Below are 12,500 nucleotides of genomic sequence, written 5' to 3'. Positions count from 1 at the left end.
CAAGACTCCTCATTTCCAAACTCTCATCTGTCTTGTAATCCTTGACGCCCAAAATCTGGTTAAAGTTATCCCCTCACAGCAAAGAAACTTTTAGGATTGTTAATTTAAAATTTTAAAGATGGCAGGACAGAACCTTTCTCTTTTCTCTCTAAACCCAGGGGAGATTTTACACAGAGAAGAATAAACAGCGGAAAAAAATAAAAAAAGAAAGAAAGAAAGAAAGAGAAATCAGCACTGGTCCATTCCCGTAACTTCCAGTGGTACTTAGCTGCTTCCCAGCTCCCCCAATTACCCCGACAGCTAATCAGATACAGAACAGGGTATGATGCTATCCGCCTATTACCGGTGTATCCTACACAGTAAGCCGGTGAAACACACACTGCGTTAATTTCAGGCTCTGGAATGCAAACCCTTCTCGGTTCAGAACGCAATTTTATTCTGGGATTAAGAATAATCCGTGGTCTGAGAAAACAGATCATGAACATCGGAGGACGTTTGAGGAGCAAAAAATCCACCGCCACTTGAGGACTTGGGATTACGGGCCTTGACCAAAGCTTAGTGTTCATAACAGTGCTCAGGCTGCCTCATACATCGGCTGCAGCATCCTGAGAAAATGCATGCGACGTGAAGAGAAAGCCAGTGGACAATGAGGGCGCCAGCTCAGTGGCAGCCAATCCATCCTGATTGGTCTCTCTCTCTCTCTCTCCACATCCTCCTGGCCCTAATTAAGGAAGACTCACGGCCTCCCTCCCCCCTCAATTACAGTTAATTCCACCCGCCAGAGAGTCAAAGGCCAGCAAGCACTGTGGTCTGAGGAGGGACTGAGAAGGAAACAGCTACCCCATTACTTCTATATGTGTGTGTATGTGTGTGTGTGTTCTTATGTGTCTGCATGTGTTCATGTGTAGGGATACTGATATCGGTCCGATACTGACTCAAACAGCTGGATCGGTTATCGGTGAGAATGGGGCACATCTACAGGGCCAATATATTCAATTCAGTTCTATTCTCCGTACACAGTATCATTTTCGTACCGTTTTCCAAATGTTCTATGTCCATTCCAAAACGCTGAAACACCTTAGTGTTCGTTGTTACGCCATTGCGAAGTTGTCCCACCAACTAATTGTTCGGCCAGGCAGCGTCTAAAATCGTCGCTCCACGTAGGGTTTAAACCACCGTTGCAGTTGTTTTCCGTCTCTTAAGCACAATACATATAAAGCTCGTCTTCTGCGTTGGAGCAGTGCATGTGCATTGTACAGTATGATGATCCATAACTGAAGACACATTAGCAAATTTGATAGGCAGAGCGGCACTGACTGCATTTCTCCCGTCACGTTTGTTTTGGTATGTCAAGCACAAACTTTCATCAGTGTCACGGCAATGACACGACATCGTTTCTGAAACTCTCCGTTTTCCCAGTCCACATTACAACGCAAACCTGGCATTTTCAAATTTAAGTTTTCAAAAAGTATTGTTTTCGGTGGCGGATAACGCTGTTTTAGTGTGGACGGAAGGGCTAAACGGAGAAATAATTATGCATTTTCAATTTTACCCGGGTTAGTGTGGACAGGGCAAGCACCTCCAGAGGTATCATGTCAAAGAACACAAGTTCAACCAAACAAAAAAGGGACAATTTGAAGAGGCAGTTAACTTTGGTGGGTGCATTGCAAAGATGCGAAGAACCAGTGATAGTGTGAAAGCGACAAAACTAACAGAAAAGGTTCTCGAATTTCAGTTGCTTGTGCACGATTATTTATTATTTTAATAAAAAATAACAATCATATATATATATATATATATATATATATATAATTTTTATTAATTACTATCTCCCCTCGCCTTTGCGGGCGGTCTTCTTTCCCCTCTGAGCTCGGGTCCTCTACCAGAGGTCTGGGAGCTTGAGGGTCCTGTGCAGTATCTTAGCTGTTCCTAGGACTGCGCTCTTCTGGACAGAGATCTCAGATGTTCTTCCTGACATCTGCTGGAGCCACTCTTCCAGTTTGACTCCATATATATATATCGAAGTACTTGCTGTACGAAATAAGACTGTGTATATATATATATATATACACAGTCTTATTTCGTACAGCAAGTACTTCGATTAATTCTAGAGAATGACTGAATCATCCAATAGGAATACTTGTTACCATCCCATATTCCCAATATTCCCATTAAACAAGTCTCCCCAATATATGCATGTGTTTATTTGTTACATTTTGTTTTACAAAGTTAGCAAAATAATGTTTAAGTCAAGCGTAAGTCAAGCCTGCTTAAACATAAAAGAATGATCCCAGTCTCGTCCACACAGTGAGGCATACAGCTTATTAATTAAACTCCGGTATCGGATCACTACTCGGTATCGGCTGTTGCCCAAAGTCCAGGTATCGGTATCGGGGCTGAAAAAGTCAGATAGGTGCATCGCTATTCGCATGTGTGTGTGTGTGTGCATGTGTGCATGCGTGTTTGCATGTGTTCATGTGTGTGTGTGTGTGTGTGTGTGTGTGTGTGTGTGTGTGTTTGTTCATGTGTCTTTTTTCAAAAAAGATGTGAACAGATTCATAGAACAATCTTGTGATGTCTCCTCTCCTATCATGTTGAGGATTCTCAGCAAATAACATGGGATGGTAGTGTTGTTTTCGTAAACTGTAAATGAAAAAATGAAAAATTCATACTTGTTATCAGAATAAGGTAATGGTCCACGTTTCTTTAACACTTTTGAATGTACATGCAGTTTTTGTCTCCATGGTCTTTATCAACAGCATTTATGGAAGTGACGGGAGGCCAAAAAACTGATTTCCGACACAATTTAGATCGTGACTGCATAGAACATCACACTTACACCTGCATTTACTGTTCAGCTTCTTTGACTGGTTCATACGTCCTGTGTTTTATCTAGACTCAAGGTGTTTCTAGAAACCTGTTGCAGGAGAACTGTACTTTGAATCATTCAAACCTTTATACATTTCAGCATTGCATAATGTAAGAGAAAATATGTAATTAGTCATTAAAATGCATTAGTTTGCTGGGTGGGAAAAAAAAAAGAACTGATATGAGGATAAAGTCCTTGCTTAGCTTGTTTCTATGACAACCACACAAAAGTTTTAGAAGGGGAATGAAACATTTTTTTTTTTAAAGCTGTAATTAGTTTAGTAGGAATATGATGTATCTCGTCAAAAAATCTCAATTCAGTTGTGATATGTATCTAATAGACAAAAGGTCCATGCTTCGAAGTGTTTCTTAGAATGTCTCTATCTGGCAACCAGAGCCTGTGAATGGCAGGTGTCTGTTTTATCCTGGAGCAGTGAATAAACTCCTTGGTACAAAAGAGGTCATCTTAAAGCACGCTGTCTCTCCCTCTATCAGCTGTCACTTCAGTCAGAGATATACTACACAACCTGCTGTCACAGCAAATACCATTTTCTTCTCTAACTCCAAAAACTTTCTCTAAACAAACAACAGGTGTAATGTTGGGGTTGACTTGGGGCAAAGCAGCTTCGGTTTCTTCAACAGTGCGTGTTGACATTGCGTTCACGCCCACGACAAAAACAACTACCAAAAAAAAGAAGTCATCAAAAGAACCGGGTCTGTTTAAAACTGCGCAACCCGACGGTTACGAGCGTCGTGACAAACGTGAGTCTGATCGATTTCAAATGGGTTCCAGTTATCCCTCATGACAAAAGCAGAACCTCGGGTCTTTTGATACAGCTGTCTCAGGCTGCTCGTCCGTGTCAGGAAAGCTTTATGAAACCACGCTGATGCCGACCAGGAGCGGAGAGGAGAGCAGACTAATTAGCGTGGCTGACGACACACACGGGGGCCTGGTTTATGCCACAGTCTCCGTTATGGGTACCCGGGGGGAATGGTCCGGCAGTTGGGTAATGCCATTATGGATGCTGCCACAACCCAATGAAATTATTCAGCTCTGCTCTGCTCTGAGAGCCAAACGGCTTATCGGCGAATTCGTCTAAATCACTGTCTTCAACCGGAGTTCATGAGATGGAACTGCAAAGCTGCCAACGCGATGATCTGGAGGAATGCTACTGTCTTTTTTTTTTGTTTTTGCTTTCCTTTTTTAATAATAATAATAATAACCTAAGCTCTCTTTTGCAAAGGAGTATTATAGTCATAAACAAATGACTGACGTGACATTTAGATAGTCTGTTCCTCAGAGACTGTGGAAGAAGACTTTAAGTAAAAGCAGCTAACTTTTTCAGTAGCATCTGAATAAAGGTGACACAGACTAAGTTCTAAAATTGATTACCAGACATACGCCGTTTCCCCCCTGACGAAAACAAAATAAAACACGCAGGAACACGCAATGACACATCCACAAAAAAAGAAAGAAAAAAAAACACACATTCCCAAATGTCAGCATCTGAGAGAGAGAGAGGAAGAGAGAGATTAATTGCACCAGGTTCTGGCTGGCAGCTGAATGTGTGCTTTGGAACGGAAGAGAACAAGCAGGGAAAAGTATGTTTGCTCATATCCACAAACCGTAGAAAGAATCCAGACAGCCAGCGAAGACGAAAAAAAAAAAAGTCAAGGGAATGTCTGTGAGCCCGCAACTCAAACAGGACCTACGCAAAACACCCATCACGGACCCCCAGTCCCCAGCCGGTCGGACCCTGGTCTCCTCACATAATCCAACACTTATTCTTCAACCGTCGTGACTAACGACCTCCGGAAGGCAAGCAATAACACCATGGTCATTAAAGGGACTATATGCGCTTTCACACTGCCTTTAGTTATCATCGGAAATGCCAGAGGACGTGAAGGTGACAGCCTGAATAAGGTGGGCATTATGTGAATGATGTGTCACCATTCGCTGTTTGTTGCACTGCGGTACAACCCTCTACACAGGCCAAATGTTAAATTACACGTAACATTTGTTACAAAGTTTTCACTGTAATTTTGTTGTGTGTTCGTAACACATGTGTTCGCCTCCGAGTCAAGACGTTTATGAAAGCTCAGGAGGAACGGTTAAAAGATGACCCCTAACTCCACATCGGCCAAACAAAACCAAAGTATTAAAGAGCGTTTACGCTCTGCTCTGCCCTCCCCGGCACATCTGAAAGTAGCTGCCAGAATCAATCATGATGGAGCCTTGACATGGAGTGAATGAAGCTGATTACGGGCAGCACAGTATCTGTTGTCGTGTTATGCTCTCTACTTAGTATTGTGCATAGCATCTTCAGATGCAGAATACAGGCTTTAACTGCGGGACAAAAGGGCGTCATCTTACGGCCAAGCCATGCCCACTTCCTGCCATGGATGGAAGCCCATCCGTCACCAGCACACATATACGCGCCATATCCAGACCACCGCCAAAAATGGTAGACGCCGGAATCTTCTGAAAGATCATTTCCCCCACTTGTTTGTCCTTACGACAATAGTAAGTCTAACAATCCCTCTCTGAAACAGGCGCTGAGTCTGAAGTATAGGCACAGTTGTGCAGTATCAGTTCTGTCTGTGCACAAGTCAAATGCGACAGACATGACGTCAGCTTTTACGGGTTCATCTGACAGGGTTTCAAAAACATCTGCTGCCAGGACCGCGGCCAACCCCGTGTGCATTTGAGGGGTCAGGTGACAGGGGTTATATTTTCGATAACTGACACCAACCTAGTTTTGATTTGATCGTCATTGACCACCTCATGCACGACTGCCATCACGCATTCCCTCACGGTCTCTGAGTCTATGGATGGCCTTTTCTATTTGGCCAAGATCAAGGCCACCTGAAGGGATGACGTTAAGGCTCTCTCCTGTTCAGTGCTGGACTGCACCAACGCAGTACACGTCTGTTCCTGTGGCCCAGTCAGACTTTGCGTTTTAGCGTCCCTCTCTTGAGATTTCGAAAGCTTGTTTGAAAACTGTTGTTTTTTTCTCAGTCTCAAGGTGCCTCTGTGCTGTTGAATTCTTTGTGAACTGTTACAACTGTTAAAAGGTACACACATAGGTTAAGCTGGCTAGAGATGGTAAAATAAACAAGTAAAGTGCTAAACAAATAAGCTTTTTGTTGTCCAATCAGGGTCAAAATGATGGTTTCCATTGTCAGTTTTTCTTTTGAGTTTTGATGAGGACATATTTTCTCAGCATGAATACAAGTGCTAGCTTGCTGACAGGCAGGTGCTGACTTTGTGTGTTTACGGTGCTATAAAGCAAAGCGATACAGATGGTAAGACATCCCAGTGCTGTTTGTGAAATGCCTCCTGTCAAAAACCAATTACTCAGTCACAACTAACTGTGGTATAATTTGGATTTGACTGTGGTCTCCTCCAGGCCACTGGGAGTCCTTCTCGAGCTGAAGCTGGCGTGTGGACCACCAGTTGAATAGGCCTGAGTTATATGATCACCCAGCATTCTCCACACTACCCTCATACAGTTCTCTTACCTTCCAGCCGCTAAAGTACCGAAGAAAAAAGATACTTAAAAAGATCCGTGACAGCGTATAATGAGGCATGTTCTACACAATTATCACACCTTTACAATGTCTAAAAGATGCTTCATCATAGATTCCTATTAACCACTATTAGTAGTAGTAGTAGTAGGAGTGTTAATAATATTATTATTAGCATTATCATTATTATAATTATAATAATAAAAAGAAGAAGAAGAAGAATTATTATTATCATCATCATCATCATCATCATCATCATCATCATCATCATTATTATCTTTTTCAGCCTTGAAGAAGGACATAACATACTATGACGTCCTAATGATTCGTCATACATCCCTTATACGAGTTTGCAACACGTTTTAAAGCTTAGGAACTCTGGGATTTAACCAAATGTCGGCCATTATTTCTCATGTATGGCCAATTCGAGGGGGGGGGGTGGGGGGTTGGGTTACTTACTTGCGGAGGGGGTGTCCGAATGCACGGGGGGAGTGGACGGGACAAAGTTTGGGAAGAAGAAAGATCGGAGAGAGTGTTCGGAGTGCAGTGGAGAGCGCTGGGTAGGCAGGTTCTCACAGCTCCCGACGCTGCTGTGGATCTTCAGGTTTAACGGCTTGTTCTTCTTCTTGGCTCTGGAAGAGGAAAAAAAAACAAAAAGATTTGATACGGTCCCTCTATAGGTACAGGTAAGTGTGAATGTGATAGTGTACTGACACTTGTTTGTTCTAAATACTGATTTTGTTCAGAAAAAAAAAATGTCCTTAGGGTGTTCATTTGCTGAGTTTCGCCCGGTGTCTGATGAAACTAAAACAGATTATGAACTAAGGGAAGTATTGTGTTGCACTAATGTTACATGATGTTACCTGAAGACTACAGATTACAGGCCTCTTCAGGTACAACTCACATTTACATATGTTTATCCATTTTTCAACTGTAACGCGACAAAATTGTATTGAGTGGGCCTCAAAATGAACCTGAAACACAAAGCTAAATTTCACTCTAACCCATAATGCCCCCCCCCCCACACACACACACAGACCACAGAGCGTAATCAAAGAATTTGTCCAAGAACAGGTGCCATCCTCTCAGGGCACTCATATAAAACATAACACAATGCTTGGCCAAGTCTGGACCACACTGGGATCAGAAATATCTGTTTCTCTCTCTCTTTCCCTCTCTCTCACACACACACACACACACACACACACTCACAAGCCTTAGAAGCCATCCTCGAGAGGATGTCAAGGACCTCCTCCAGGGGACTGACATGACCCTGTTAACTCATATGAGCCAAATGAGAGAACTTCTGCCTCTCATCTGCCCTCCAACTCACACACACACACACACACACACACACACACACACACACACACAAGTTTATACTCATATCCTAGTGGGGACTTCCCACTGACTCCCATTATTCTGTAACTAAAGAATACTAACCTATCCCTAACCCTAACCCTAACTTTAACCTTAACCAAAGAAATGTTTGGATGCACACAAACAACAATATAGGTTAGAAAAACATTGTTCTCCTTGTGGGGACCAGCATTTTGGTCCCCACTAGGCACTTTTTCAGATTATGCTATCTTACTGGGGACTTACCAAGATAGCAATACATGGATACGTGGAAAGATAGCATACACATATACAAACACACATACACCACACATACCCCACACGCATGCACACACCACACACGCACGCACACACACACACACACACACACACACACACACACACACATACCACACACATGAACACAGACACGCACACACCACACACTACACTACACATGAACACAGACATGCACAGAGACACACACACACGCGCACACACACACACACCACACACATGAACACAGACACGCACACACACACACTACACTACACATGAACACAGACATGCACAGAGACACACACACACACACCACACACACACACGCACACACACACACACCACACACATGAACACAGACACGCACACACACACACTACACTACACATGAACACAGACATGCACAGAGACACACACATACACACACACACACACCACACACACACACACATACACGCACACACACACACACCACACTACACATGAACACAGACACTCCGTTTCTTTCTCATTTTTATAACACCACTAATAAGCCTACTGCCTGTTATTGTCTTGGAGAGTGCTCATTTAAATGCCTGTGAATTCAAGGCTCCAGGACGATTCATTGACACCCCCCCCGCCCCCCGCGCCCCCACTCTCACACAATAAAAGAAGCAGGCTACAGGTTATCCGTTGCCTTTGTCAGCAATTTAGATAAAACCACATTATGCCGCTCAAATCAAATTACAGGGTTTTTCTTCTTCTTCCCTTGAGCGAGCTGTTCTTTTTCCTATGATGGATAAACTTGTTGACAGAGAAACGTAACTCCAAGGCTTGTTGGCAATGCACTGTTAATTCTCCCCCATTCTTTTACTCTGGGGAAAGGAAGACACAAAAGATTCACCTATGACAATTACACAAATGGAAGACACTTCGCTAGAAAAAAAACCCCAAAAAACTGTAGCTACCTCAGCCCAACATGTCAAAACCAAACACAACAATCCAATTACTAGGCGTAGGACAAGTGATCATTTTTTATTCAGATTATCTGACTGAAGACTCAGTTTTAGTGTTTTTTCAGGTAGAGTTTTGGCTCCTAAATGTGCACTGTATTTAAAAAGAAAATCCAAACTGCACAGAGAAAAATGATCGTCCTCACCTTGGACTTTGAGAAACTGGCATTTTGGAAGCCGTGATTAAAAAAGAAAAAGAAGAAGAAGAAGAAGAAGAGTTTGCAGTGAACTGCCAGGTTAATTTGCTTTTTTCTCGGTAATTGACACTTGTTATAAAGTTGCAATGGATTTATAATGTGATTATATTGTAAGGCTGTGATGGGTATTGAAAAATTCATTATGCTCAGGGTGTGTTATGAGGCCAGGGGCGTTTTCAGAGCTGAGGGAGTTTTGATTACGGCAGGTTTGTGAGTTCTTTAAAGGCTACGGACACTTTTCGGCCTTTTCTCGCATCCACCAAGGGGAATAAAAACCACAGGAACGTCTGAAATAAATGTTAAATAGACACACACACACACACACACACACACACACAAAACAGGTTTCGATATAGATGTTAATGAGATTCTGATCTGAATCCACAAAGGCAGATATTAATTTTTTTTTTTTTCGAAAGAGCTTCGAAACCGCTGCCAATCACAAAGAGAATCCGAAGAAAGGAACATAACGTATGCGCGGCTACGGTTATCTCAAAGCGCGGAACATTGGATGTACCAGAATGTTCTCAGGGAAATATTTTTAACTGGAGAAGGAGATGGACTTTCAATAAAACATCCACAGGATTTTTCAGTAACACAGTTAAAAAACAAAAAAAAAGAAAAAAAAAAAGAAAGAGAGAAAGCAAAAAAGCGCAGTATCCCGATCATTCCATCCGATCCATTTCAGGGTTATGCCCCTCCGCTTTTTTATTTATTTCATTTATTTTATTTATTTATTTATTTATTTTTAAACGCAAAGTGCTGTTTGACTGTGGGTACGCAGAAACCATTAAATGCAATTTTGGGCAAGAAAAGAATATAAAATATGTGATTGTATTGGAGAAAAAGAGAAAATAATGGTGTCACGCACTCGGGAAGGTTGGTCACCGTCAATCATTCACGCATCTCGATTTCATCTCATCCAATCAAATGCCGTTTTGTCCTTTATTGTCTATCCTCCACTGCCAAGCAAAGTCCCATTACCTCCAAAACCTTCATCAGTCGAGCAAAGAAGTGTTACCCCCACCCCCATGCACCCCACACCCACCTCTGTAACGTAAACCATCTGTTTGGCATAAAGAACTGTAGCAAAGCTATAGCTATAGCTATAATAGCAACTGCAAAGTGAAAAACAGAAGCAGAGGTGGTGTATCATGTGACCAAGAGGAAGCAGTGTCCTAATTAACCTAAAGGTTTACACTTAAAATGTCGCTCACTTTGTAAGACATTCTTATCCAGTGCTAATTACAAGAAATGCATTCAAGCTGAACAGAGGATAAGCAATAACATGCCACAATCAAATATACAGCCATCCCATACTTAAGACAAGAATGTGTGTTGGTATGTTTACAAACTTTTGGTTTGATTTCCTAAGAGTCAAAAGTTGTACACTGTGTCAAAATTCCTCGTACTTGGTTCCCATTTTTACTGATCTATATACCTTTGCTCTTCCTGTTCACAGAATTTTCTTTGGCACCAAACATGTCTTAAGTGATTGAACTCCAGGACAAACATGAGTTTGGCCTGTAGAACAGACCTATAGAACAACAGCTTGTAGAACAGTGGCCTGTAGAACACACCCATAGATCAGTGGCCTGTAGAACAGACCTGTAGAACAGTGAACTGTAGAACAGACGTACAGAACAGTGGCCTGTACAACTTTGCCTGGTAGGACAGACCTTTAGGACAAGGTTCCGTAGAAAAAACGTGTAGAACAGCAGCCTTTAGAACAGGCCTATAGATCAGCGGCCTGTAGAAGAGTGGCCTTTAGAACAAGCCTATAGAACAGTGGCCTTTAGAACATGCCTGCAGAACAGTGGCATTTAGAACAGTGGCCTTTAGAACATGCCTGCAGAACAGTGGCCTATAGAACAACGGCCTTTAGAAGAGGCCTATAGAACAGTGGCCTTTAGAACAGGCCAATAGAACAGTGGCCTGTAGAACAGTGGCCTGTAGAACAGTGTCCTGTAGAACAGTGGCCTGGAGAACAGTGGCCTTTAGAACAGGCCTGTAGAACAGTGGCCTGGAGAACAGTGGCTTGTAGAACAAATCTATGGAACAGTGGCTAGTGGAGCAGTGGCCTTTAGAACAGGCCTATAGAACAGTGGCCTGTAGAACAGTGGCCTGTAGAACAGTGGCCTGTAGAACAGGCCTATAGAACAGTGGCCTGTAGAACAGGCCTATAGAACAGTGGCCTGGAGAACAGTGGCTTGTAGAACAAATCTATGGAACAGTGGCTAGTGGAGCAGTGGCCTTTAGAACAGGCCTATAGAACAGTGGCCTGTAGAACAGTGGCCTGTAGAACAGTGGCCTGTAGAACAGGCCTATAGAACAGTGGCCTGTAGAACAGGCCTATAGAACAGTGGCCTGTAGAACAGTGGCCTGTAGAACAGTGGCCTTTAGAACAGGCCTGTAGAACGGTGGCCTGTAGAACAGTGGCCTGTAGAACAGTGGCCTTTAGAACAGGCCTGTAGAACAGTGGCCTGGAGAACAGTGGCCTTTAGAACAGGCCTGTAGAACAGTGGCCTGGAGAACAGTGGCTTGTAGAACAAATCTATGGAACAGTGGCTAGTGGAGCAGTGGCCTTTAGAACAGGCCTATAGAACAGTGGCCTGTAGAACAGTGGCCTGTAGAACAGGCCTATAGAACAGTGGCCTGTAGAACAGTGGCCTATAGAACAGTGGCCTGTAGAACAGGCCTATAGTACAGTGGCCTGTAGAACAGTGGCCTTTAGAACAGGCCTGTAGAACAGTGGCCTGGAGAACAGTGGCTTGTAGAACAAATCTATGGAACAGTGGCTAGTAGAGCAGTGACCAGTGTGAGCACTTTCTCACCGGAGGCTGTGGTGCTGAGAGGGCTAATGTTTTTCTCAACTTTTTTGCCTTCCCAGACTGTCTGTCAGTTGAGTGGTGTGTTTTTGTAAAGTGTCTTCAGTCTCCCGGGACTCTCCATATCAGTTCTGTCAGAATGGGGAGGGGTGGCAAGATGGGGAGGGAGGGAGAGGCGGGGGGGGGGGGGGGGGGGGGCTTCTGAACTCAGTCCAGCGCTGGGCTGGAGCCTGCATTACGCCGTGAGAACATGGCATTGGCCTGACAAGCAAAGGGAGAGGCAGGACCAGAGGCAGAGCGGACACAAGAGCGCCAAACGCCGGCAGGGAAAATCTGAGTGACATGAGAAAGGGTTGACATGTTGTTTTTCAAAAGCCTCACCAAGATCTCCAAACCTCTCTCTCGCTCTCTCTCTCTCTCGCTCTCTCTCTCTCTCACTCTTTCTTTCTCTCTCTCTCTTTCTCTCTATT

The 12,500-nt window shown here is 43.4% G+C and overlaps 1 protein-coding gene across 1 annotated transcript in view; it reads right to left on the bottom strand.

Moving 5' to 3' along the window:
* Positions 1-12,500, bottom strand: part of ksr2 (kinase suppressor of ras 2) — a 64,866-nt gene that overhangs the window by 24,146 nt on the left and 28,220 nt on the right. The window contains 1 exon segment of the mRNA XM_030791678.1: positions 6,856-7,028. Coding sequence (XP_030647538.1) covers positions 6,856-7,028 — 173 coding nt within the window.

The sequence above is a fragment of the Chanos chanos genome, chromosome 14 (assembly GCF_902362185.1).
Source record: "Chanos chanos chromosome 14, fChaCha1.1, whole genome shotgun sequence".
Taxonomy (NCBI): domain Eukaryota; kingdom Metazoa; phylum Chordata; class Actinopteri; order Gonorynchiformes; family Chanidae; genus Chanos; species Chanos chanos.
The sequence above is the reverse complement of the archived record's forward strand: the minus strand, read 5'-3'. Positions and strand labels throughout refer to the sequence as shown.